Raw genomic sequence first — 25,159 nt, forward strand, 5'->3', positions numbered from 1 at the left:
TATATGAGGCTGTATGGACATTGATAACTAATTAGGAACTAATCTGAAAATATTTTCAGAGGCTTTCAAGCATAATAAGGTATATATTAATATATAATGTCTAATTACATGTATAAGCAGATATCCAATTATATAATTATATATATTGTAAAAATCTATTGTGTTCTCTTTGGTGATGAGGCTTTTCTGGAGATAATGATGAAGGGAACTGTGTGCAATAAGCTCAATTCAGATATTTTGTTCTGTTGCAGGTCTGTGGCCACTGGATCCCATGGTTTTGAGGCACCATGAGACCCGTTGGCTCTTGGAAGCTTTGGTTCTGGGCAGCGACACTCCTGCTTCCTGCTTCCGCTTCCGTGGTGAGCAGGGACAAGCCAGGTATCCAGGCCACCTCTTGTCCAGTCTCCAAATGTTATTTATAGTCTTTATTTTAAAAAAATATTAAAATAAATCTTATTAGGGTTGAAGAGGCCATAGATTCAATCTACTAGCGCAAAATAGATAATAATTTATTGTTTTCCCCATTGGCCTTCACATTGCACACTGAGAATGTCTAAAATTACATTTTGTATATGCGTATTATATTAGTCTAAATAGCCTTTTCTTTCTCTCACGGATATTTACAAACATAAATATGTATGTACATCTCTGTGTGTGTCTATTCTTCCCTTTCCCCTTTAAATGAAGTTTTTCAAGTTATTCAAATTGTAAGTACAGAAACCCATCCCCAGTTAGGATAAACCAAGGACACAGCTAATGTTAATTATGGAAAAGTGAAAAACAGAACAAGAAATAGAAAAGGAAATGTAGTTTAATTATATATCAATTTTGTAGTATCTCAGATAAGGCAAACAAAAGATTAACAGTTGTGAGAGCACTTTTTGAACTAAATAGATAATATTTATTTGCAACTGTTCAGTTATCAACCTCATAAATATTTCCAAAGGACTTGAAGGCAATTTGAAACATTCACTTCCACCTCTGATTTTTCAAAATCATCTGGTGGCTAATTTGAAAGGCTTTTCTTGAACATTGAGTATGCGTAAGTTACTGACCTCAATGTACTTCGCATTACAAAGTTGAACTAGACACATTGAAAAGCCATTTGCTGAGCAAAGAGAAACTTCAACTCACCTTGTATGCAAAGGATCACATATGATATATTCTGACCATGGTCACATATGATGATGTGTCCTGAGACTATGAGTCTTATTGTGCTTATTCTTTTGAATGTTTCTTTCAGAATTTTTGCTAAACAGGTATAAACATACCCTAGTAGAGACTTTTGAGCACTCATAAAATAAAAACAATCTCTTATAAAGATATAACATATCTGAGTCTCTCAGAGTGTTTTGTAAGTCTTTATGATTTTTTACTAAGTTGGCAGGAGGTACATTTCATAAAATAATCTACGTGAAAGTTTGAATATTCTAACACTGTACAAATGACATCCTGTGGCTATCATAGTTTTTTTGGGGGGAAACTCTTTTTTTCAGAAAAATCGGGCATGACTCATGGCAAAAAGAAGTCCCTAGGGCAGGGAGTTTATTCTGATAATGTTGCTACTCTTCCGAATTAAAAAAAATATATAGTTATTTATTTTGGCTACGCCAGGTCTTAGTTGCAGCATGCGTGCTCTTTGTTGCGGCACGCAGACTTCTTAGTTGCAGCATGCATGAGGGATCTAGTTCCCTGACCAAGGATAGAGCCCCAGGCCCCCTGTATTGGGAGCACAGAGTCTTACCCACTGGACCACCAGGGAAGTCCCTCTTCTGAATCTTTTTTACATCTCTTCCTTTTAAGAGATGTAGCAGGAAATGCAATTTGCTACTTAATCAGAGGGGATAGGACTTTTTTGGTTTGAAAGGAGAATGAATCAGTTTCTAGGCACGTGCTAGTGTGTAATAAATAAATGTTCCTGATGATGATGATTTGAAGGATCTACATAAATGGTTTTCCAGTTTTAGCGTGAGCAAGAATCATCTGGGGTACTGATTCTGGAGTCCCACTCCCAGAGATTCCTATGATGCGGGACAGCCTGGGGTGCGATTCAGTAATTTACATCTTTAACCAGCTCCCCAGGTGAATCTAATGCCGTATGTTTGCGGAAAACAGAGGAACACTCACCTTTGGGATGATTAACTATTTCTTTTTATTATTATTATCTTTTTCTTAGCTGGTTGTCTTGCACCTTACACTACCAGGTTGCATTTATTTATTTATTTAGACTTTAATAACTTTTTTTTTTTTTTTTTTTTTTGTGGTACGCGGGCCTCTCACTGCTGTGGCCTCTTCCATTGCGGAGCACAGGCTCTGGATGCGCAGGCCCAGCGGCCATGGCTCACGGGCCCAGCCGCTCTGCGGCATGTGGGATCTTCCCGGACCGGGGCACGAACACACATCCCCTGCATCGGCGACGGACTCTGAACCACTGCGCCACCAGGGAAGCCCAGACTTTAATAACTCTTTTGGGAGGGGTAAGAGCACTGAGCCTGAGCTCCTCTCCGGTAACACATTTCTAGGTGTATAATACAGTACTGTTCGCTATAGATCTTGAGAACAGTACTGATCATCTTGCGTAACTGAAACGCCTCCATCTTGGGATTCCCCTGAATGTTTTGCTCTTGTAGCTTGGCTATCTCAATACTTTAATCGGGTTATATTGTATGTAGGAAGACTGAAATGCATATAATTCTGGCCCAATTTACCCTACCAAATTAATCTTTCTGAAAGATTTTCCTAAGAGTGTGAATTCCAAATTAATTGGAACTCTAGTAAGATTCACGTAACCCGAAGCACTAAGGGAAATTCCTAAAGAATAAAAAAATGAAGAGTTGTTTTTTATTGGGGCATTTGGTAGGAGATGCTTGTGAAACAGCCCACACTAAACGTGCCATGGAAATTGCTTAACTGCAAGTATCGTTTGCTTTCATTGAGAACGTCAGCACAGCCCTGTCATAAGTATTATTGAAGAGTATAACATTTCGGGCCTGGCCTGACAGGGGCTCTTCTCATGTCTTGTGTGTCTGATTCACGGCACAAAGTTCTCGTTTTAGTTTCCTCATGTGCAGACCTGTGCCTGTGGTCACTAACCATTTACCGGAGGGAAGTGATTACAGCCTAAAAATAAAATATAACAAATCTGAGGGAGAGGCTAGGGTTTCAGCGCTGGAGTCTGTGAAGCTGTCAACAATCTGCTGTTACACTTAAATATATGAAGGATGAATCGAGTCTTTTAATTGCTTTACTTAACTCAATGGTGTGCCTAACGACTGCTTGCAATATTGGGCCAGTTGGGATGGAATTCAAGAGTAATATGGAGCAATTTGGTAACACCTTTAATATTAAAATCTTGAAGCTACTCAGAATTAGCTATTCCATATTCTTTCATCAGTTTTACTATTATGTCGAGATTATGACATAAGGCATGTTTGCATATTTTCACACTGCAGATAAACAATTTGAATGTGCCCGTTTCAGTTTAGTTGTCAAAAGAGGGTGGGGAAGAGAGTTGTATTAATAAATATACATCACAGAGATCATCTCAAAACTTGCTTTAATTACTTTCTTAAGACTTTTCTCTATGATAGAAGCTTATGTCTCATAATAGTTCCTCTTTCTCATGCATTTCCCTTAATCTGTTCTAAGGCAAAAGTACTGAGTTATCATCAAAAGTAATAAAAACAGAAAATAGGGGCTTCCCTGGTGGCGCAGTGGTTGAGAGTCCGCCTGCCAATGCAGGGGACGCGGGTTCCTGCCCTGGTCCGGGAGGATCCAAAAGTTCAGGTTAAGTGTCTTCATGGAATTGATTATAAAGTTAGGCCTCAAACTATACACATACACCCTTTTAAACTAGTTTTCTATTGATTATAAGGAAAAACTATTCTTCTGAAATTTGGCTTTTACTAATCAACACACGCTGCACCCTTAAACTCAGAGTAGAAGTATGCTATTATATAGAGAATTTTATTTTGTGTTTTGAAGAATTCCTCATGTTCAGTATGGTACCGGGTAAGAGTCCTACTGCTGACAAATGTACTTTGTAACTCCTAAATTTTTAAAGTACAGGAAAGCTTCAAAATTATTAAATAAAGATTATAGCTCCTAAACTGGTATACTCCTCTGGGGGAATGGTTTTGGATAAAAAATTAGCAGTGAAGGTTCTGTGACTCCTCATTACCTCTTTGTTAAAATAGCCGTGTTCCCATTTTTTTCTCATTTGGTCACTTTTCCATATTTTTTTGTTATATTCTGATCCAAGGTGCTAACCTCTTATTGTTAACCATTGTTTTTCTCCCAACCTAGGATACTCTGTAATCCTTCATCAGACGTATTAGCAAAGTATGAAGTGTACAGGAGTCCCCAGGGCAACTAGTAACAATTAAATGAAAGGCCTCTGTCAATGGGAAGTCTGTCAGCCTTAAAAAAAAAAAAAAGCAAAACACCTAAAGGCTGTTATTTTGATCCATTTATGAAAACAAAAACAAACTAGTTCTATGTCTGTGGTAAATTACTGCTCTTCAATGTCCCCAACCCTGATCTTGAGACAAATGCTGTGTCATGAGTTTTGTCACTAAAGGTAAAGAAAACAATTTTCCTAATGCATGTTAGAAAACAAGAGTGATACCTGTCAGAGTGGCCATCATCAAAAAACCCACCAATAACAAATGCTGGAGAGGATGTGGAGAAAAGGGAACCTCGTGCACTGTTGGTGGGGATGTAAACCACTGTTGGTGGTACAGTTACTGTGGAGCACTGTATGGAAGTTCCTCAAAAAACTAAAACTAGGGCTTCCCTGGTGGTGCAGTTACTGTGGAGCACTGTATGGAAGTTCCTCAAAAAACTAAAACTAGGGCTTCCCTGGTGGTGCAGTTACTGTGGAGCACTGTATGGAAGTTCCTCAAAAAACTAAAACTAGAGCTTCCCTGGTGCCGCAGTGGTTGAGAGTCTGCCTGCCGATGCAGGGGACACGGGTTCCTGCCCCAGTCCGGGAGGATCCCACATGCCGCAGAGCGGCTGGGCTCATGAGCCATGGCCGCTGAGCCTGCACGTCCGGAGCCTGTGCTCTGCAACAGGAGAGGCCACAACAGTGAGAGGCCCGCGTACCGCAAAAAACAAAAAAACAAAAAAACCTAAAACTAGAACTACTACATGACCCAGCAATCCCACTCCTGGATATATATCCCGAAAGAAACAAAAACACTAATCTGAAAAGATACATGCACCCCAGTGTTCACAGCAGCACTATTTACAATAGCCAAGATATGGAATCTACCTCAGTGTCCACCAACAGATGAATGGACAAAGATGTGTATATATACAATGGAAAATTACTCAGCCATAAAAAAGAATGAAATTTTGCCATTTGCAGCAACATGGACAGACTTGGAGGGAGTTATGCTTAGTGAAATAAGTCAGAGAAAGAAAAATACTGTAGGTTATCGCTTATATGTGGAACTAAAAAATAAAATGAGCTAGTGAATATAACAAAAAAGAAACAGACTCACAGATGTAGAGAACAAACTAGTGGTTACCAGTGGGGAGAGTGAAGGAGGGGCAGGATAGGGGTAGGGGATTAAGAGATACAAATTATTATGTATAAAATAAATAAACCACAAGGATATACTGTACAATACAGGGAATGCAGCCAATATTTTATAATAACTATAAATGGAGTATAACCTTTAAAATTTTTGAATCACTATGTTGTACACCTGAAACATATAATATTGTACATCAAATATACCTCGATAAAAAAAAGTGATAAATAGAACGTCTGTGAAACTGGGCAGATTTAACTGTGATTTTACAGGTAATAATAATTCCATAATATGTTATGTGGACTCCAGAGGATATGAAGAAATAGAAAAAATAAAGCAGGTGAAATGGACAAGAGAGAGAAATATTGCAATTCCTCAGGAGATAGCTGTTGCCCTTACTCCCTTCTGGCCTTACCTCCTGTATAATGCCATCTAGCCCTGTGGCTTTAAGTATGGTTTGTATGTCAATCACTCCCGAATTTACCTCACAGCCCGCCCCTCTTTTGCATTCCATACCCCTATTTCCTAATGGCACCTTGAACTTGACATTTCTAACTCCGTCTCTTTCCCACCGCAGCTGAACTCACTCGTCAAATCTCCTTTTCTTCCTCTAGTGGGATTCATTTCAGTAAACTTACCTGTTACCCAGCTGAGCAAGGCAGCTCTCCCTCCTCCCTACGTTCAGTCTGTTATCACATCCTGTTGATTCTTTATTTTTTTACAAGAAAAATTTTTTAAACTTATTTTATTTATTTATTTTTGGCTGCGTTGGGTCTTTGTTACTGGGTGCGGGCTTTCTCTAGTTGCAGCGAGCGGGGGCTACTCTTCATTGCGGTGCACGGGCTTCTCACTGTGGTGGCTTCTCTTGTTGTGCAGCACGGACTCTAGGCATGCGAGCTTCAGTAGTTGTGGCGCATGGTTTGTGTAGTTGTGGCTCGCCGGCTGTAGAGCACAGGTTCAGTAGTTGTGGTGCACGGGCTTAGTTGCTCCGTGGCACGTGGGATCTTCCCGGACCAGGGATCGAACCCGTGTCCCCTGCATTAGCAGGCGGATTCTTAACCACTGCACCACCAGCAAAGTCCCCATCCTGTTCATTCTTGTGTCTCAGTTCCTTCCCCCTTGTCCATCTTCAGTGTCACCTCTTTAAGTTACCACCCTATCTGGCCTCCAAGAGTATGAGCATGTGGGTGAGGTTGCCAGATGAAATACCGCCACCCAGTTAAGTTTGAAGTGGGACAAATAATGAAAATATTTTAGTATAAGTATGCTCCATATATTGCATCAGAAATACGTATACTAAAAATATTTTTGTTCTTTATCTGACATTCAGATTTCATTGGGCACCTGTGTTTTTATTCGCTGTATTTGGCAATCCTATATGGTATGAAGGGAGGAGAGGTGGTTTCATTATTTACACGGTGGTCAGGGAAGGCTGACCTCATGGGGGGGCAGTTAAGCAGAGACAGGAAGGTCGTGAGAGAGAGAGGCACGTGATCACCTGGAAAGCAGCACATGCCAAGGCCCTGAGGCAGGGGCATGCTCAGCGTGTAGGAGAAACGAGAAAGAGTGGGAGACTGGAGTCCAGTGAATGAGGAGGAGGAGAGGGGGCATGTGCTCCTCAGAAATGCATCTGTGCTTTATGTGTTGTCAGCATCCGATTTTTGAGCCTGCAAGCTCAAAGGCTAGACCTTGGTCTCTGGTAAAATTCATCAGAGCAGTAGACACTGCCCTGTGAGACCTCTTGGGAGATGCTAAAACCTTGCCCTCTAGGACTACCAACGGGTAGGCTTCTGAGTTTATATCTTTCAGTCACACATCTTCCCTAAAGACCTCTCAACAAGCCTTAATTCACAGGTAGTTTAATATTGTAATACGGTTATTCATGATACATTTAAGTACAAATGTGTGGAAACGTACACTTAGCAAAGTTAAAATATAAATTATATATCCACTAGACAAATGATATATTTCCTTTCTTTGCAATCAGTAAAGTGGTATATTAATAGCTTAAGTAATGCTAAGAACCCTCTACAAATTGTAAAGGTGTAATAGAACATGTATACATTTATTTTTCAGGATGCCTCTAATTTTGACTTTTCCTCTTGTCTTTGTGGTGCGCAAGGAATGACTTCACTCCTGGTTTTTCCTAAGGCCAGAGGCCTCTGGGGCCACAGAGAGTGACTGGTCCGTTTTCTGTATGAGCATCAGCAAAATACACATATCTTTTAGGTATTCAATCAGCAGGGAAAAAATGGAAATTTAAAAGAATGGATTTAACTGTTCTGGGCTTTTTAGCTATTTGAGAGGAGAAAGAAGGAATTGAACATGACTTCCATGATTAAACTGAAGACTTTTATATATGAGTGGGTATAGAAAGACCAGAACAATGATAGGAAAAATATGTTTTAAAAGACATGTGATCTAATCTCCAGACTAGAATGCTTAACAATATAATAGGAGGCCCAGTCAGCAGGTGAAAACAAGCATAAGGATTTAGAGATTAAGGGAACAAGTGATTTTTTAAAAGCACGTGTTTCAAACTAAGAGCGGGGACAAAGTATACTTCCACTAAAGAATGAACAGAGTATCATAGGTACTCTATTATTTTGTTTAGAACATGTTTTTTTTTTGTTTTTTTTTTTTTTTTTTTTTGCGGTACGCGGGCCTCTCACTGTCGTGGCCTCTCCCGTCACGGAGCACAGGCTCCGGACGCGCAGGCTCAGCGGCCATGGCTCACAGGCCCAGCCACTCCACGGCATGTGGGATCTTCCCGGACCGGGGCACGAACCTGTGTCCCCTGCATCGGCAGGCATACTCTCAACCACTGCACCACCAGGGAAGCCCTAGAACATGTTTTTGAGAAGGATGTTCAGTATAGAGGAAAAAGCTGGACTACAGGAAACGAGTTTTATTTCAGCTTTGCCATTGAGTTACTCTGTGATCTGGGGGAAAATCACGTAAGTTCTCTTGAATGATTTATTCTTAGGTCCCCAGGTTTCTAATTTTTAGAGGGAGAGAAGGGTAAAATGTATGTAATTACATACATTGGTAAAATGTATGTAATTACATACATTTGGAAAATGTATGTAATTACACACATTTGGAAAATGTATGTAATTTTTTGTAGATAATCTAGATAAAATCTAGATAATCTTTTCCAAATCTGACCTGGTTGTCTTCTTTTCTGGTTCTTTTACCCCCTTTCAATATCCTTCCAACCCTATAAGCTACCCAGATCCTTCAAGCTAAGTCAGGAGGAAAGTGGGTCTGAAAATCACTGATAGCATCTTAGCATGAATTTGTCAAAAACTTCTACATTTATGTTTTGAAAGGTCTGTTGATTAAGGGCCCCTAAATAGTGCATCTTTTGTGGTGAAACTTTAGTAATTACTTTTGAAAGGTTCCCAAGAGCCTTTGAAATGACACTGCTGCCGGGATTCTCCTGACTACCTGACAGGATGCTTGGATATTTGGGTCTTATCAGTAGTTCTTCAAGATAACACGCACATTTACGCAAAAAGTATGCTTTACTTTATATTAAAATGCAAGTGTCAATGCTTAAAGAAATTAACATATCCAACTTTTAATAGCCACTTCTACTGTGTTGCCATTTTTATGCAATGGACCATGAGACTCATGCATTCAGCTTATTGTGCCTTGAGTCTTCCCCCAAAGAATTAACATTTAGTTGTTTTTTTAAACTTTAAATTGAAGTTGAATAAAATTGAGTTAAAATTGAATATATATATATTCTTTTTCAGATTCTTTTCCATTATAGGTTATCACAAGATATTGAGTATAGCTCCCTGTGCTATATAGTAGGTCCTTGTTGTTTACCTATTATATATATAGTAGTGTGTATATGTTAATCTCAAACTTCTAATTTATCTCTCTCCCCGTTTCCCCATTGGTAACCATAAGTTCGTTTTCTATGTCTGTGAGTCTATTTCTGTTTTGTAAATAAGTTCATTTGTATCATTTTTTAGATTCCACATATAAAGTGATATCATATTTGTCTTTGTCTGACTTACTTCACTTAAATTAACATTTAGTTTTCATTTGTTTTGTTCAGCTTTTCATAACAGAGCACATATTCTAGAGATATAAAGCTATATTTGATTTTCATAAACTAAAGACTTTAGTGAAGAAATACTTTCATAAATATTGCTGGAAATGTTCAATTTTCTTCACTTCAAAGTGACAGGTTTATTACTTTGACATCATCATATATTCATTAGATCCTCAGAAGAATTTAAATAAGATATATACTGTTTCCAACTTGGCAATAAGCTAACATAGCTTCCACTCATTACCGAAGTGTTACAGTAGAAGTTCCTTCCACAGTCTGGATATTTGCTTTGCCAATCATCTATTGGGGTTTCCCTATATATGTTGTGAAGAATTTAAAGTTAACCTCATTTTCTACAGTCATATAGTTATTCAAAGTCATTGTAAAAATTTGATCAGAATTTTGGTGTTTTGTTTTGCAAAAATTATTTTTAGCTTAAAGTGTTTTCTCACAGACATGCTGTTTTGTATGACACACACCGGGGTCCACAAATCTTAGGTGCACAGTGTAATGAATTTTTGCATATGTATTTACACATCTGTGAAACTGCCACTCAGATCCAAATATAGAACTTTCCATAAACCCAGAAGGCTTTCCTGTAACTATCCCAGTTGACCCCCCACCAAGCTAATCAGTACTCTGACATAGATCAGTCATGCAATCTCTTGAACTTCACATAAATGGAATTCTGCAGTTTGTGTTCTTTGGGGAATGATATTTTTTTCCACTTACCATTGTATCTCTGAGATTCATCCAGGTCATTGCATGTAGCAGTAGTTCATTCTTTTTTCTATACTTTTTTATTGTATTTACCACAATTTGTTCATTTATCCTCTTGTCAATGGACATTTGGGTTGTTTCCAGTTTTAGATTATTATGAGTTATGCTGCGAGGAATATTCTCTTCTAAAAGAGCCATTTACACCAGTTTTGTACTCATTTCTCTTGGGTCATTGAATTTCTAGGTCATAGAGTTCACAAATATTTAGCTTTAGGAAATGCTGCCAAACAATTTTCTAAAGTGGTTGTACTGATGGTCACTCCCACGAGCAACGTAGACGAGGCTTCCTTTTGCTCCACATCCTCATCAGTATTTGATGCTGTCAGTTCTTTAATTTTTAGCCATTTAGTGGTATATCATTGTGGTTTTACTTTGCATTTCCCTGATCACTAATGACGTTAAGCGTTATTTCATATGCGGGTGGGCACTTTGGATATTCTCTTTTGTGAAGTGCTTAGTTTTTTGGCACATTTTCAAAATACGGTTTTCAATCTTTTCCCCATTGATTTGTGAGAATTCTTTGTATGTTCTGGATATGATGCTTTATTGGATATACGTATTGTAATAGTCTGTGGCTAGCCTTTTCACTCTTTTAATGTTGTCTTGTGATTATTAAGATTTTAATGAAGTCCAGTTTATCAACCTTTCATGTTTTCTGTGTCCCTATCAAGAAATATTTGCTACCCTCAGTTCGTGAAGATTTTATGTTTTTCTGTAGTTCGTTATTGTTTTACCTTTCATGCTTAGGTCTAAGATCATCTCTAATTAATTTCTTTGCATGGTTTGAGGTAAGGGTTACAGTCCAGTGTTTTTCTACATGGACATTCAGTTGATCCAAAATCACTGACTGAAAAGACCATTCTTTTCCCATCGAATTGCAGTGGCCCTTTTGTGGTAAATAAGGAGATCACATGTGTACAGGTCTGTGTTTGGACTCTCTGTCCAATTAATCTATTTATATGTGCACCAAATCACATTATAAAAATCCCTGATATGAATTTAGGGAGGGGTACATTTAGTCCTGTGCAGTCTCCTCCTGTTCTAAAGTTTAATATCACTAATACCTAAACCTGAATCCAAGGTGTGTGAAAATAGTATTAGGTCACTTCTTCTAACATTAGAATATACTTTGAATATGAAAATTTAACGACATTAAAGCTAGCTAATTTCCTAATGTCAAATATAGAGCGACAATTATAACATTAGAGCAAACAGTAGCTAACACTGACAAGCGTTCCCTGTGTACCAGGGACTTCACATTCATAACCACATGTATTCCTCACGAACACACTGTGAGGTAGGTGATACTCTTATTCTTATTTAAAAGGAATTTAATAAAGCAGTTTAATTTTTTCCATTTTATCTTACATTTCCGATTGTATTGTATGATTCAAATTTATTTGGAAAAATGATAGACAATGCAGTGAAAATTCTCAATACCTTTTTTTTTTAATAGAGAAACAATGTCCTATACTGAGGAAAGAGGGACACCTGTTTACAGCAGACTACAGAGATAAAGTTGAAGTTTCAGGTAAGCATTACAGTTCTTCACAAAGAAACACTTTTGTGTAAAATTATCACCAAACACGTAGTGCATTGTAGGTGACTCCTTCACATTGTAATTTAAGATAACACCAATACTAAAAAATTAAAAGCAAAGAAGTCAAATGATGTACAAAAATTTCTGAGCGCAGAATTCTACATCATTTAACCTAGGACCACCAACAACTCAACCTCTCGGAGAACAAAAGTTATTTAAAATTTTAAAAGTTGTATCCATTGTAGAAAATTTGAAAAAAAGAAAAGAAAATGTATGAGAAAGAAGATCTCACTACCCAAATACAGTCATGATTCCCTTTTTGTCACATTCTTATCATTCTTTCTCTTTTTTCCCCTTCATCTTCCGTTCTCTCTCTCCACCCTTCCCGCACCCACATATGCACACGTAATCATAATACAGATACTGCATTTGAAATCCAAGCATTTCCCCACATCAACATATATTTTCCTAAACCATGATTTCTTTTAAAAGGCTGCTTAGATTTCAATTGAATGGCTGTAGTATTTTTTACTTAACTAACTTTCTGTCTTTAGCTATCAGAGCTGTTACAATAAACTACTCTGATTACTTATTTAGAATAATTCCTAGGTCTAAGAAAATTAATACTTGAATCTTTTGACATATATTTCATCCTCCTATATCCTAAACAGAGGAAAAAGAAATCAAGAACTTTTGCTGATCCCGTAAAGAGCAGATTTAATTTGAAATAAGTCAGTCTACAGATAAGGACTACAAAAAATCCTATTTAAAAGTCGGTATCTCTGTGAATTTACTAAATTTAATAAAACTGCTGGATTAAATCATTTGTCACATTTCACAGGTTTTGACCTAGGAGAGCGCTTTTCTCTGAGACGTGTGTTTTGTGAAGGTGATAAAACTTGTATCAAATTGGGAAGTTCACTTCTTATTAGAGACACCATGTAAGTAAAATAATAAGTTTTCTTTACATTTTTAAAAATTTATTTATTTTTATTTAATTTATTTATTTTTGGCTGTGTTGGGTCTTCGTTGCTGGGTGTGGGCTTTCTGTAGTTGCAGTGAGTGGGGGCTACTCCTCATTGCAGTGCGTGGGCTTCTCACTGTGGTGGCTTCTCTTGTTGCGGAGCACGGGCTCTAGGTGCGCGAGCTTCAGTAGTTGTGGCTCGCGGGCTCAGTAGTTGTGGCACACGGGCTTAGTTGCTCCGCGGCACGTGAGATCTTCCTGGGCCAGGGATCAAACCCATGTCCCCTGCATTGGCAGGTGGATTCTTAACCACTGCACCACCAGGGAAGCCCTTTCTTTACATTTTAATAATACAACATAAACTTTCTAAAGAGATTCCAAATAATTTGTTTAAAAATAAAAAGTCTGTCGACAGTAACACAATCACTTGAATGCTATGGTAAATGTGTTGTTTGATTACTTGTGGTTTTTAGTAATCTTTACAAACTGATCTTGTTCTATAGCATAAATTTACATGTATAGATAGCAGCATAATCTTTAGAGAATAGTAAGTAAATTTGTTTTTGAAGAAATATTATTTATGTTTAAATAGACATAACCAAAATTAGATTTTAAAATGTGAATTTTAAACATAGGACACAATGTAGGCTTAGAGACAAAAGAGCGATATTTATTATATTTATTTCCACATGCTGCAAGCATATAGATAAGCTCCATGGTAAATTAAAATAAAAGAACTTAGCCCTTACTGTATATTCATTTTATATATTGTGTAGAGTATATAGTAAAGAAAAGCCATTGTTTTGGTCTTGTTACTCATTTCATCTCAAAATGAATTTACTGAAGGGTTTTTTTATTGTTGGTTTGTTATCTTTACTATACTTTTTCTTCTGATAAATATGAGATTCAAAAGAATGACTTGCCATTTAAATATTGACAATTAGTCAGCAATTATACAAGGCAATAATAATTCCCCATATGGTTGGCTATATGTAATTGGAGGATGGATCAATAGTATTTCAGAAAGCTTGAGTCATCAGGAAGGCAAATATAGCATATATGGTCCTGATATTCAGCCTTTGAGTCCAAGATGAACATTTCAGGGTGTGAATACACTGCAGTGAATAAAGGATCAAATTCTGTTTGGGGGCTTCCCTGGTGGTGCAGTGGTTGAGAGTCCGCCTGCCGATGCAGGGGACACGGGTTCGTGCCCCGATCCGGGAAGATCCCACATGCCGCGGAGCGGCTAGGCCCATGAGCCATGGCTGCTGAGCCTGTGCGTCCAGAGCCTGTGCTCCGCAACGGGAGAGGCCACAACAGTGAGAGGCCCGCGTACAGCAAAAAAAAAAAAAAAAAAAAAAAAAGTAAACTGCTCATTAATTGGTAAGAAATCAGAGGGCTAAGGAAGAGGGTAATTTGATACCAGGGGATGTAATGGGCGATTTGTCTGGTGGAGAACTTCAGCAGATGTCACTGTACAGACCTATGCTATTGTGGGCGTCTTAAGCCTGAAGGTGGCTTCACATGCAGGCATTAAACCCTCAGGGCTTGACAGCTTCCTATTTGGGTATTCATATGCAGCAAAGAAAAGTCAATATGTATCTCATCTATATTTCATATATATTGGTTTAGATGTTTCTTAACTACCAGTAGATAACTTTAATTCATGAATTTAAGCAAGGCAATAAATTCCCTTCCAAAAATTAAAATGCATTTTCTCTCTCGCCCTTTTCCTGATGATTTAAACCCCTCTAAGTCTGGCCAGGTGGCCAGAGTATTGGAGAGACAATTTTTGAGCCTGTGTTTAAGAAGACGTAGTGAATTTTAAGTAGCTACATTGGAAAACTTCCTGCCACATTTAGACATTGTCATTCTCTTTTGAATACATGTGATAATAAATATTAGGTACTACTTGAAATTTATTTTCCAACCTCTGGTTGTAAATCATGGTGCGACTGCCGGGCAATTGATGTGCATGAAGTCTCAGCCTCTGCCAGCAGAACCCAGTCCCTCCACTGCAGGAAACTGGAGGGCATCTGGTTAAGCTGACTAGCGAGTGTCAAGTAGCTTGGCCCAGCTCCACTTACATTTTGCTCCGTGAGCCAAGGATGCTAGGATGCTTCTCTCACATGATGCCGTTCTGATTTTTCAATGAGACTGGAGTAAAGTTGCAGCTATTTATATATTTGTAAATGAGCCATCTTGCAGAATCAGCATGGGAAAAGGCAGATGCTAGTTTATATGGAAATTGGGACTCTTTCTGTGCCTGAGCTTGTTTTTATTATTCTGCCATCTTCCAGGTGAGGTTTACGAGGGGAGAGATCTCATGAGTTGTTGATCAGGTACCCACTGGGCACACTTAGTGCCTTGAGCCTGGGTTAATGTGAGGACCCAAAGGCAGCTCTTGCAAGGATCCTTCAGATAAACACTGTTGTACCCAAAAAGGTGGCACAGGCTCAGGGAACATCTGACAAGGTTTCTATGTTTGGTTTTCTTTTCTCTTCATGTCCATTCTTTAGTATTCCTTAGGATAGCAAGTGGTAAGTATTTGGGTGCTTTAAAAGATTCTGGGTGGCGTGCTACCCAGTTTTCTAGAATTTTCTAGCATCTTTTTAGAGGAAATTTTCTCAGCTTCTTGTATCTACAAGTATCTCTGGTTATGTGAGAGAAATAATTATTTCTCTACAGATTGAGAGCAATATCCCAGATGATCATACTCTGATTATCTTTAAATTGTCTTTTGGCAGTTATCAGGGCAAAGTGGTGAAGTTTTGAGAAAAACATATACAGAACATGCATATGGTATGGAGCGCCTTATTTTCTTGGTATAACATAATTCTTATGTTTCACTGGTTGCTTGTATATAAACATGTTTTTAAATAAAAATGTGTTAGTAATTGAATAAATAAATTTAAAATGTCACAGAAAAGTGAATTCCTGATTTATTATTGAATTCAAGGATGGTAAAGAGCCTTATCTCTCAGGTTCTATGTCTATCTGGAATACTGTGTTGAGAAGGATTCTGAGGCCCTGTTGAGTTCAGCAGATTGGAGTGCTATGGCCCATTCGCGAAAAGAGGGGGGAAGGGAGGGCTGTAGTCTGTAGCCTCTCTGATTTAGGATGACACCTGTGACCGGGTGGCTTTTGCAGCTGAAGCAGTTCCCAAGAATGGGGGGAAATGAGACTATGTGTGAAAAAATAATCAACACAGATTACTAAGATTTTATGAGCTTGGATAGTGTAGCTAGAAACAGTGGCATAGCTGATAGATATGGTCCTCTTTGCTTTTGTTACAAACAAATAAATCTCCAGTGAAGAGGAGTCCTCTCTCTGTCCCTTTCATTAAATTGGTGGTTGCTTTCTGAAAGTAAAGGGCTCTTTAGTTTCATGGCTTTACATGGAAGAAAAGAGCTAGTAGAAGCCCTTTTCATTTGTGTTTTGTAATACATAATAATCCTCAGCAATCCTTCTTAATATTTAGGAGATGAATAGCGTTTTTTAGGAGATTTTAAAGTTCTCTGGACCTTAACAGTTCCCTTGGAAATATTCCTAAATATGGGGAAAGCTGTTGTGTGTATCACAGCATCATCAGCCCTGGTCTTTGCTCCTGTTGAATGATTCACCCCTTGGGCATGTCTTTTCTACATGGACCTTCACACTACCTTCAGCTTTTCATTATTATAAATAACACTACAACATACAGGAAAGTTGTTCCCTCTGTTTTTCTGGCTAGAGAGACCAGTTAAGACTCACCACTTACTCATCACCTCCTTTGTTTATTTTTCACGTGTCCGTTCATTCAGTAAACATTTGTTGAGCCAAAAAAATTCATAAGATTGATTTTTTCAAAGTAGAATTACAAGTTCATTTTTAGAGGTCTTGGTAATATACATCTAATTATGTTCCATCATTGTTTTATCCATCTCTTCTGCATATTACCCAATTTCTTTAGTAACATTGGATATTATACTTAAAAATTTTGATGGGGCTTCCCTGGTGGTGCAGTGGTTGAGAATCTGCCTGCCGATGCAGGGGACGCGGGTTCGTGCCCCGGTCCGGGAGGATCCCACATGCCGCGGAGCGGCTGGGCCCAGGAGCCACGGCCGCTGAGTCTGCGCGTCTCGAGCCTGTTGCTCCGCAACGGGAGAGGCCACAACAGTGAGAGGCCCGCATAATGAAAAAAAAAAATTTTTGTTATTAAGTTTTGTGTTTTTAACTGAAAACTTGTAACAATTACAAATAAAAGCTGTGGCTTACTATATAAGTATTTTAGGGGTTCCCGGAATTTTTTGTTCCGCTTAGGGTGAATAAGAGGTAGCTTTCAATAAGCCACTGAAATGAATTCACTCTAGTCCAGAGCTCACCCTTCTATTCAATATTTACTGAGCTTACTATGGACTGAACATTTTATTAAGCTCTGGGATTGCACTGGTGGAGAAGTGTGGGTCTCATCTTGCCTTCCTGAAGCCTGCTGGAGAGATACACAGTGCAAGGGAAAGCTACACTTTGCTCTTGCCTTGACCCAAGAAGAAACTGAGCTCTGTCCCTCCTGTCATTCGAGCATAGGCTGCAGGACTCAAAGCCCACAGCTCCTCTCATAAAAGCTACACTTTCTGAGCACATGGGCTCAGTAGTGGCTCGCGGGCTCTAGAGCTGAGGCTCAGTAGTTGTGGCACACGGGCTTAGTTGCTCCGTGGCACGTGGGATCTTCCCGGACCAGGGCTTGAACCCATGTCTCCTGCATTGGCAGGCGGATTCTTAACCACTGCACCACCAGGGAAGCCCTACCATTTTAAAATCATACAATTTAGCCAAGTTTTATTTTATTTTTATTTTTAAACATTTATTTTATTGAAGTATAGTTGATTTACAATGTTGTGTTAACTTCTGCTGTACAGCAGAGTGATTCAATTATACATATATACATTCTTTTTCATATCCTTTTCCATTATGGTTTATCACAGGATATTGAATATCGTTCCCTGTGCTATACAGTCAGACCTTGTTGTTTATCTATTCTACATATAATAGTTTTCACCTGCTCACCCCAAACTCCCAACCCATCCCTCCCTCACCCCCTTCTCCTTGGCAACCACAAGTCTGTTCTCTATGTCTGTGAGTCTGTTTCTGTTTTGTAGACATGTTCATTTGTGTCATATTTTAGATTCCACAAATAAGCGATATCATACGGTATTTGTCTTTCTATTTCTGACTTCACTTAGTATGACAATCTCTAGGTCCATCCATGTTGCTGAAAATGGCATCATTTCATTCTTTTTTATTCAATTTAGCCAAATTTTATATATTAGATAGAAAAGAATTTTAAGAGTATTATACAGTTTTAAGAATGCACAGAAATATTTACTTCTCTATCACAAGAACCTCTTTTATATTTTTCTAGAAAATTAAGAGATGTTAATATGTTCCAATATGTAGGTTGAAATGGCTACTTGTTTGTTCATAACCATGGGAGTTCCCCTGGTGAAACCTGAAATTGGCCCCTGTACACAGAGGGCAAGGAGAGATCGAAGAAAGAGACAGAGCCCCCCAGATTGGTAGGTGGCAGGTTTACTGAGCAAGGGAACGTACACACAAGGCTTGTCTTGGGCACAGCAAGAGCAGTAAATCTCTGCACCCACGCGCCGTAATCACAGAAGTTTATGTAGAGGCCTTAATGGGGGTCAGTCATGTACACTGTCCAGATGGTCTCAGCTACACATTACTCTCTCAAGGCTGCATCCTTGAAACAACTCCTAACGTGGGAATGGTGGGCAGAAAGTACATCCCAAGGACAGGGGAGGAGGTTTGGAACCTCTGGTTGCCCGGGTCCAGCTCACAGGTCAACTGGTGGGCAAATCCTCTCAATGACTTCCTCCAATACTTCTAAAATGTAACATAATAGGAAATATTTTCACTTCAGTAGTTTCATTTAACAGTTTTGGAAACATTTAATATTAACAATTTAAAGTAAGTTGTGATTTTCCTCCTTCAGATTTCATATAATTCAGTATTTTGGAGGGAGAAGTAAAAAGTATCAGTAATTGATCTTATGTATATAGATTCTACAGCATTCATATCTATGTTATTTTGTTTTATTTTATTTTGGAAACATCACTCAACATATCTACCATCTTAACAAATGTTTAAGTGAATAATATGTCATTGCTGAGTATAAGTGCAATGTTATACAGCAGATCTCTTTTTTATTATGGCTAATTATATGTAAATTATCTTATCTTAAAATGTCCTGATGCCATTTACCTTGAGAGAAGTGAAGTACCAGTTAAGTCTATTACTTAGGAGTCATAATAATGCAGATGTCATCATAAAGTAATAAAATTAAGGCGTCCTATTTTGGTAATTACTCAGGCCAGCTTGACAGGCATTAATCTACTTCTATGGTTGGATTAAATATTACATTTTTTTCTCTCTTCACTTGTCTTTTTATCCTACGAATCAAATCTTATAAGAGACAGCAGAGGTTTTGCTTGGGTGCGGGTTATATGTATGTATCTGTGGAATGTGCACTGCAGGTTTGCAGAATATACACAAGAAAGAAAGCATGGAAACACATACTTCAGTCATCTTTAATCTTATTTGCCCCATAAAAATGCTGAGGATTAATTAGCTATTAACCTTCAGTGGTGGCAAATGTGCTGCTTTTATAATGGTTGTAAACCCAAATTTAAGCATGACCTTAAATGTATGAATTAACCAGAGCATCGACTGGAGTAATATACAATGTTTCATTATACTCATGCTTAAGAATAGCTTTATAACAGCTCTACAGATTTTCTTGTGGGTTGACAGGACTCCATGTTTCATAAAATAGCATTGGATAGTCTAATCCTCATTCTCAGACACAGAATCAAATAGGAAGATGCAATTACGATTTCACTGACAAACTTTGAAATGTCCGTGAATCCAAGAAGAATAGTGTCAGCTAATAAATCATTAATTTATTATCATTTCAATTCTTTCAACTTAGCCATCAAGGCTAATCAGAAAATAAGCATGGAAGCCATAAAGCTGCTTATGTTTATTGTATGTGACTCACATCAGCTTGGTAGTGCCTCGTTCATTGCCTCATTTTGGTCAGCACTACAACCAGCCCCCGACAACCACCCTTCTGCCTTCTGTCTATGTGATTTGACTCTTCTAGGAACCTCGTGTAAGTAGAATCATACAATACTTGTCCTTCTGCGTCTGGCCCATTTCACTTTAGTATGCTTCTGCCCTTGTGTCCTAATCTTGTCAGTGCATGTCACCCCGGCCTTTGCTGTGGGTCCCCTCCATGAAAACGCTTCTTCCTGGGACCCAGCCAACCTCTGCTCAAGGCTGCTTATCCTCAGCCTTCAAGGCCAAAGTTGCTCTGTGTGTGTGTGCTTCGGAGGGTGGTGGCATGGGTTCAGTGACCCTCTAGCTATCCCGTGGATTCCAAAGCAGTGCTGCTTGGGTACAGAGCCTCACAGTGTAATTTTTTTTTTTTTGACTGCACCATGCGGCTTACAAGATCTTAGTTTCCAGACTAGGGATTGAACCCGGGCCACGGTAGTGAAAGTGCTGAGTCCTAACCACTGGACCACCAGGGAATTCTCTCTCACAGTGTATTTAACAACTAACTCTTGGCACTCCTTCCTCTGTGGGACTCTAAAGCTCGTCGATATGGATATAGGCAATCCTCTCTGCTATCTTCACAGACAATAGCTCTCTTCTAATTTACCCATGATAAGAAAATAAAATTCCCTTTGCTTAGGAGAGCTATGTAGGAAAACATATTTCATGATATAGTCACCGTTATTTCTAAGTTCAGCTTTGATGCCAATGAAAGAAGAAATTCTAACAAAGTATTTCACTCAATTCCCAAATGACATTGAATACTCACTATGTGCCGGGCACTGAGGGTTTAAGAATAAATAAAGACAGCGTCCTAGTTATTTCTGTCTGGGAATTATGGAGTTTGTAGCAATCTTTAGATATGAGGTCTGATGAACTCTGGAAGAACGGACGAACCCTTCCAGGAACCAGGAAAAGCTTCATAGGGGATGTGAAAAAAGGCTTGAAGGATAAGCACAAATTTGCCAGGTGGTAGTTGGAGGGGGCATCATGGTGGTTTTCAAGGTCAACGTAATTTGCAGACTGGTGAGAAATCCCGTGTGGTTAGTAAACAGAGGGGAGAGACTGTCTGGTGGTGAAGGAAGCTGGAGGGGCAGCTGAGGTGCTGTTCTGAAAGGCCTTACGTGCCAGGTTAAGGGGTTAGAACTTTATTCATATAAAAAAGGAAAGTAAAAGGTGAACGATTTCTGGGCTCCGAAGAGAAACCCGAGTGTATCAGTTATACCACAAGAAAGCCATGTTCAAAAGCGTGAAGGTGTGAGAGCAATAACGTTCCATTCTAGACAAAAAAAAAAAAAAAAGGCTGAGTATATGCCGTTGGGAAAATCACAGCTTTGGGTAGCGACCCGGGACTCCCAGGCTGACCCTGAAGCAGAAGCCAAGCCCCCAGACTCAGAAGGACACTTCACAATTCAGAGGACTTCTTGGGGGTGGAGCGGGGTTTAACCCGGGATGTGTTTTATCTTTTTTTGGGGGGTGGGGGACAGTGAAAAAACCTTTCTGAAGAGCAGCTTCTCTGGTCCGCCCTCGGTTTTTGTTATCAGAATGCCATCTAGTAGGAGGGCTCATTTTCAAGGGGAAGTCATTTACAACGTCACAATGAACAAATGCTAATCGTAACAGGCATAAGATTATTAGAGAACCATCCAAGCTTTGTTTTCCCGTTAGCAACCTATGTGGCTGAATCCCCCGACAAACACAGAAAGGCTAAGATTTCAGAGTCTCTGTGACTGTGGAACTCAGACATCATCCCCCCAGCCCCCCGCGGCGGGGTGAAGACATTTCAGACAAACCCTTCAGGCCCTGCGAGCCAAACTGCTTGTAACGCGACAGGTGATGGTGAATGTCAGCTGGGCAAGAAATGACTTACTATAAACTCCAAGCATCTCTCACTTCACTCTCAGGAAATGTAACTTGTATCAGATTTCTCTTCCTGGAAGATATTCAGCAAGTCAGAGGCCCCACTGATACTTGTAAATACGGAAGTTCTTCATAAAGCCTGCCTCACGCTTATTTAGAATGGAAGAATTAATATGGAAGCCAGTTCTTGATATTTAAAAATAGATTTTTTTCCATTTAGCCGTTTCGTTTTTAAAGCAGAAAAAGAAAGGTTGGTCTTGCTAAATATGATCTGGAAAACTCACTTTGGCTCTACCAAAATAGACTTTTAAAAAAAGGGCTTCGCTTCAAGGCTTGTGCTATGAGCTGGTGGAATTAGCCCTGGAAGCACTGTAATTAGTAACTAAACTTTTTAAACATTTTGTTCCCTAAGTGTATATCACACTTGGTTTTTGGAACACCACTTACAAAAGGAAATTTCTCCAGACTAATTGTGTCATTTTGTTTTTCAGTCTCTAAGGACTGTAATAGTGAAAGTTTGTTCCTCTTTGTTTTTTTCCTTTTTACATTGCCCTCCCTGCCTCACATTCCTTATTATTTAGTTAGGTAAAAGAACAGAAAAGAAACTGGTAGTCATGGGTTTTTCTTTCTAACGCTCTCTTATTCTGTAGTTTGGTTTTGTTCTTTACTTTTCTATACATGAAACAGAGATATTACTGGCCACATGACAAACTAAGGTTCTTTTAGGAACACGGAACAGATACATCAAATTGAACTTGTTGTACAATGAAATTGCCAATTGCTTAATATACTAAGGAGTAAACAAATTTATGAGCTTCATTATGGTCTTTATTTTTCTTGACACACTACTAGGGCATAGTGGGGAAAAATGAGATCCACTCCCTAATTCCATCTCCCCATAAAACAACTTTATCAATAAATACTTGCATGTACTTACTTTAAAAGAGTGCATTACTATTATTTTTTAAAATTAATTAATTTATTTTTTTGGCTGCATTGGGTCTTTGTTGCTGTGTGCAGGCTTCTTATTGAAGTGGCTTCTCTTGTTGTGGAGCACGTGCTCCAGGCACGCGGCTTCAGTAGTTGTGGCGCGTGGGCTCAATAGTTGTGGCTTGCAGGCTCAGTGGTTGTGGCGCATGGGCTTAGTTGCTTCATGGTATATGGGATCTTCCTAGACCAGGGTTCGAACCCATGTCCCCTGCATTGGCAGGTGGATTCTTAACCACTGAGCCACCAGGGAAGTCCAAGAGTGCATTATTTTTAAGTTTTAGGATTTTCCCTGGCTTTTCCATGCTTGTAGTGCTCCCTATCTGGAAGGGAGTGTGGAAAAGCAGAGTTTATCCTCTTAAGGCAGTGCTTATTGGTTTCTCATTAATTGGACAGCCAGGAACGCCCATTATTTGTTCAGCTGACATTGTTCTGTCCCCGAGAGACTAGACACCTCCCCTTCATTAAGGTAACTTTGTGTACAGCTATGCTAGTCATGGATTCCACAGCTCAGGGGGGTGAATGGGATGGAAGCTTCCACTGACCCCTGGGCCAGGGTCAGTGCTAAGGGTTCTCTTTCTTTCCATAATCACTTGAAAAAGTCACATTTATGATCATTATTTTCACATCTCAGGGAATTACCTGTCTTTTTAGTTAGGTAACCATTCTATTGATGTTCTTCCTTAGGCATTAAAATCCCAACATATAACTTCTCACCAGTAGGATAAAAACGGAGGCAGTTTTTATCAGAACACTTCATACTTTTCTTCACATTACATAGTTATTAGTATATACACTGTTCTCATATTTTTCACTACATCCCCCAAATTGTACTCATTTTAAAGAAAATGCTTGGTGAAAAATCCTATTTTTTTTTCTCTAATAAGTGATCTCTAAGGAATACAGGCCAAATATTCCTGATTGGTTATCACCTTCTATAGCATACATTTCTTTCCTAAAACCCAACAGACACTATACCCATTTTAAAGATATTACTATGTGGTTTGTGATACTTCCTGATCTGTGCTCAAAATATCATTAGAAGAAGGAACTGTAATAATCTACCCCTCAGGGCTACTGGTCACCTAGGATGTGCAAATGTCATCATGAATCCTTTGCTTGGAGCCCAAAATGTGATTTACTGTTGTTGTTAATATTATAGTATGATGTTAAACATTTTAATTATTTTTTCATTTCTTTATGTTAATATTTTATATTTATTTACACCGACCCTGCCCCACCCAGTACTCAGAAAATAGTTTTCTCTCCCTTACAGTCCCAAAACATTACTTTTAAATCAGGTCAGTAACGATGAGGGAAACTTTATCTTTAGCCGAGAGGACACAAGCAACTTGATATACTGGAAAAATCTGACCTCGGAACTAAGAGTCCCGAGTTCAAGTCCCATCCTGACCTTTGTTATTTAACAGAGGCAGTTATTTAACTTCTGTGGCTTTAATTTCTCATTTATCCAGGGAGATGGTTGCTCTAAATCACTGTTAAGGTCCCTTTCAGCTTTAGGCGTGTAGGACTACAGGAAATTGTCAAGTGTGGTTTCTTTATAATGGAAACATTTCCAAGGGTGGGGAGACTTCTGCTCAAAGACACTTTTGGAGAAATCTTGGAGCAGAGATTCTATTTTGCTACAGTCTGTAGAGATTTTAAACTTCTTTTTGAAAGTAAGAATACTGATTATGTTTGTTTCTGGAATTGTTTTGTGTCAAATGTTTTCATTAATCTGCTTTAGACTTGCATAGGGCTTGGTTTTTCCTTCTGCTTTTTTCATGATGAATGTGATGTAGCCCAGTCTCATAAGGCCTTGACTTTTAAGGCATTGTGCAGGGTGACACAGACTTCATACTGAATACAAGTGTTTGATATATACCAGGACCGGTCATAGGCATCATCATGGATTTTCCATGAATGGAATACATTTTTATGAGCACCTCCTATATGCCAGGGACTGGACTAGATGCTTGATTTAGAGCAACAAGTCTGGCAGAGCCTCTGTTGTCACGGAAATCACATCCTAGTGGTTGGGAACAGGCAATACATGTGTAAACTAGTACATTTTTTTAAAAAGTTGGGCTTTTATAAACCTATGAAGGAAATAAAACAGAGCAAGTGTTGTATTACTATAGACCTTTCAGAGAAGGGACATTAGAGCTGAGACCTGAATAGTGAGGAGAAGCGTCCATGTGACGACTCCTGGGAACAACCTTCTCAGGAAGGAATCAGGAAGTACAAAGGCCCAAGACCTCAACAGAATGAGGTGTTCAAGGAACAAAATTCAGGTCACTGCC

The 25,159-nt window shown here is 38.9% G+C and overlaps 1 protein-coding gene across 1 annotated transcript in view; it reads left to right on the forward strand.

Moving 5' to 3' along the window:
• Positions 1 to 287: 287 nt before the first annotated feature.
• Positions 288 to 25,159, forward strand: part of COL19A1 (collagen type XIX alpha 1 chain) — a gene marked incomplete at both ends in the record, with an annotated part of 335,692 nt that continues 310,820 nt past the window's right edge. Inside the window, 3 exons of the mRNA XM_082634300.1 lie at positions 288 to 378; positions 11,846 to 11,920; positions 12,771 to 12,870. Coding sequence (XP_082490426.1) covers positions 288 to 378; positions 11,846 to 11,920; positions 12,771 to 12,870 — 266 coding nt within the window. The remainder of the gene's footprint in view (positions 379 to 11,845; positions 11,921 to 12,770; positions 12,871 to 25,159) is intronic.

This window comes from Mesoplodon mirus, assembly GCF_964341445.2.
Source record: "Mesoplodon mirus genome assembly, chromosome: 10".
In the NCBI taxonomy this organism is placed as follows: Eukaryota; Metazoa; Chordata; class Mammalia; order Artiodactyla; family Ziphiidae; genus Mesoplodon; species Mesoplodon mirus.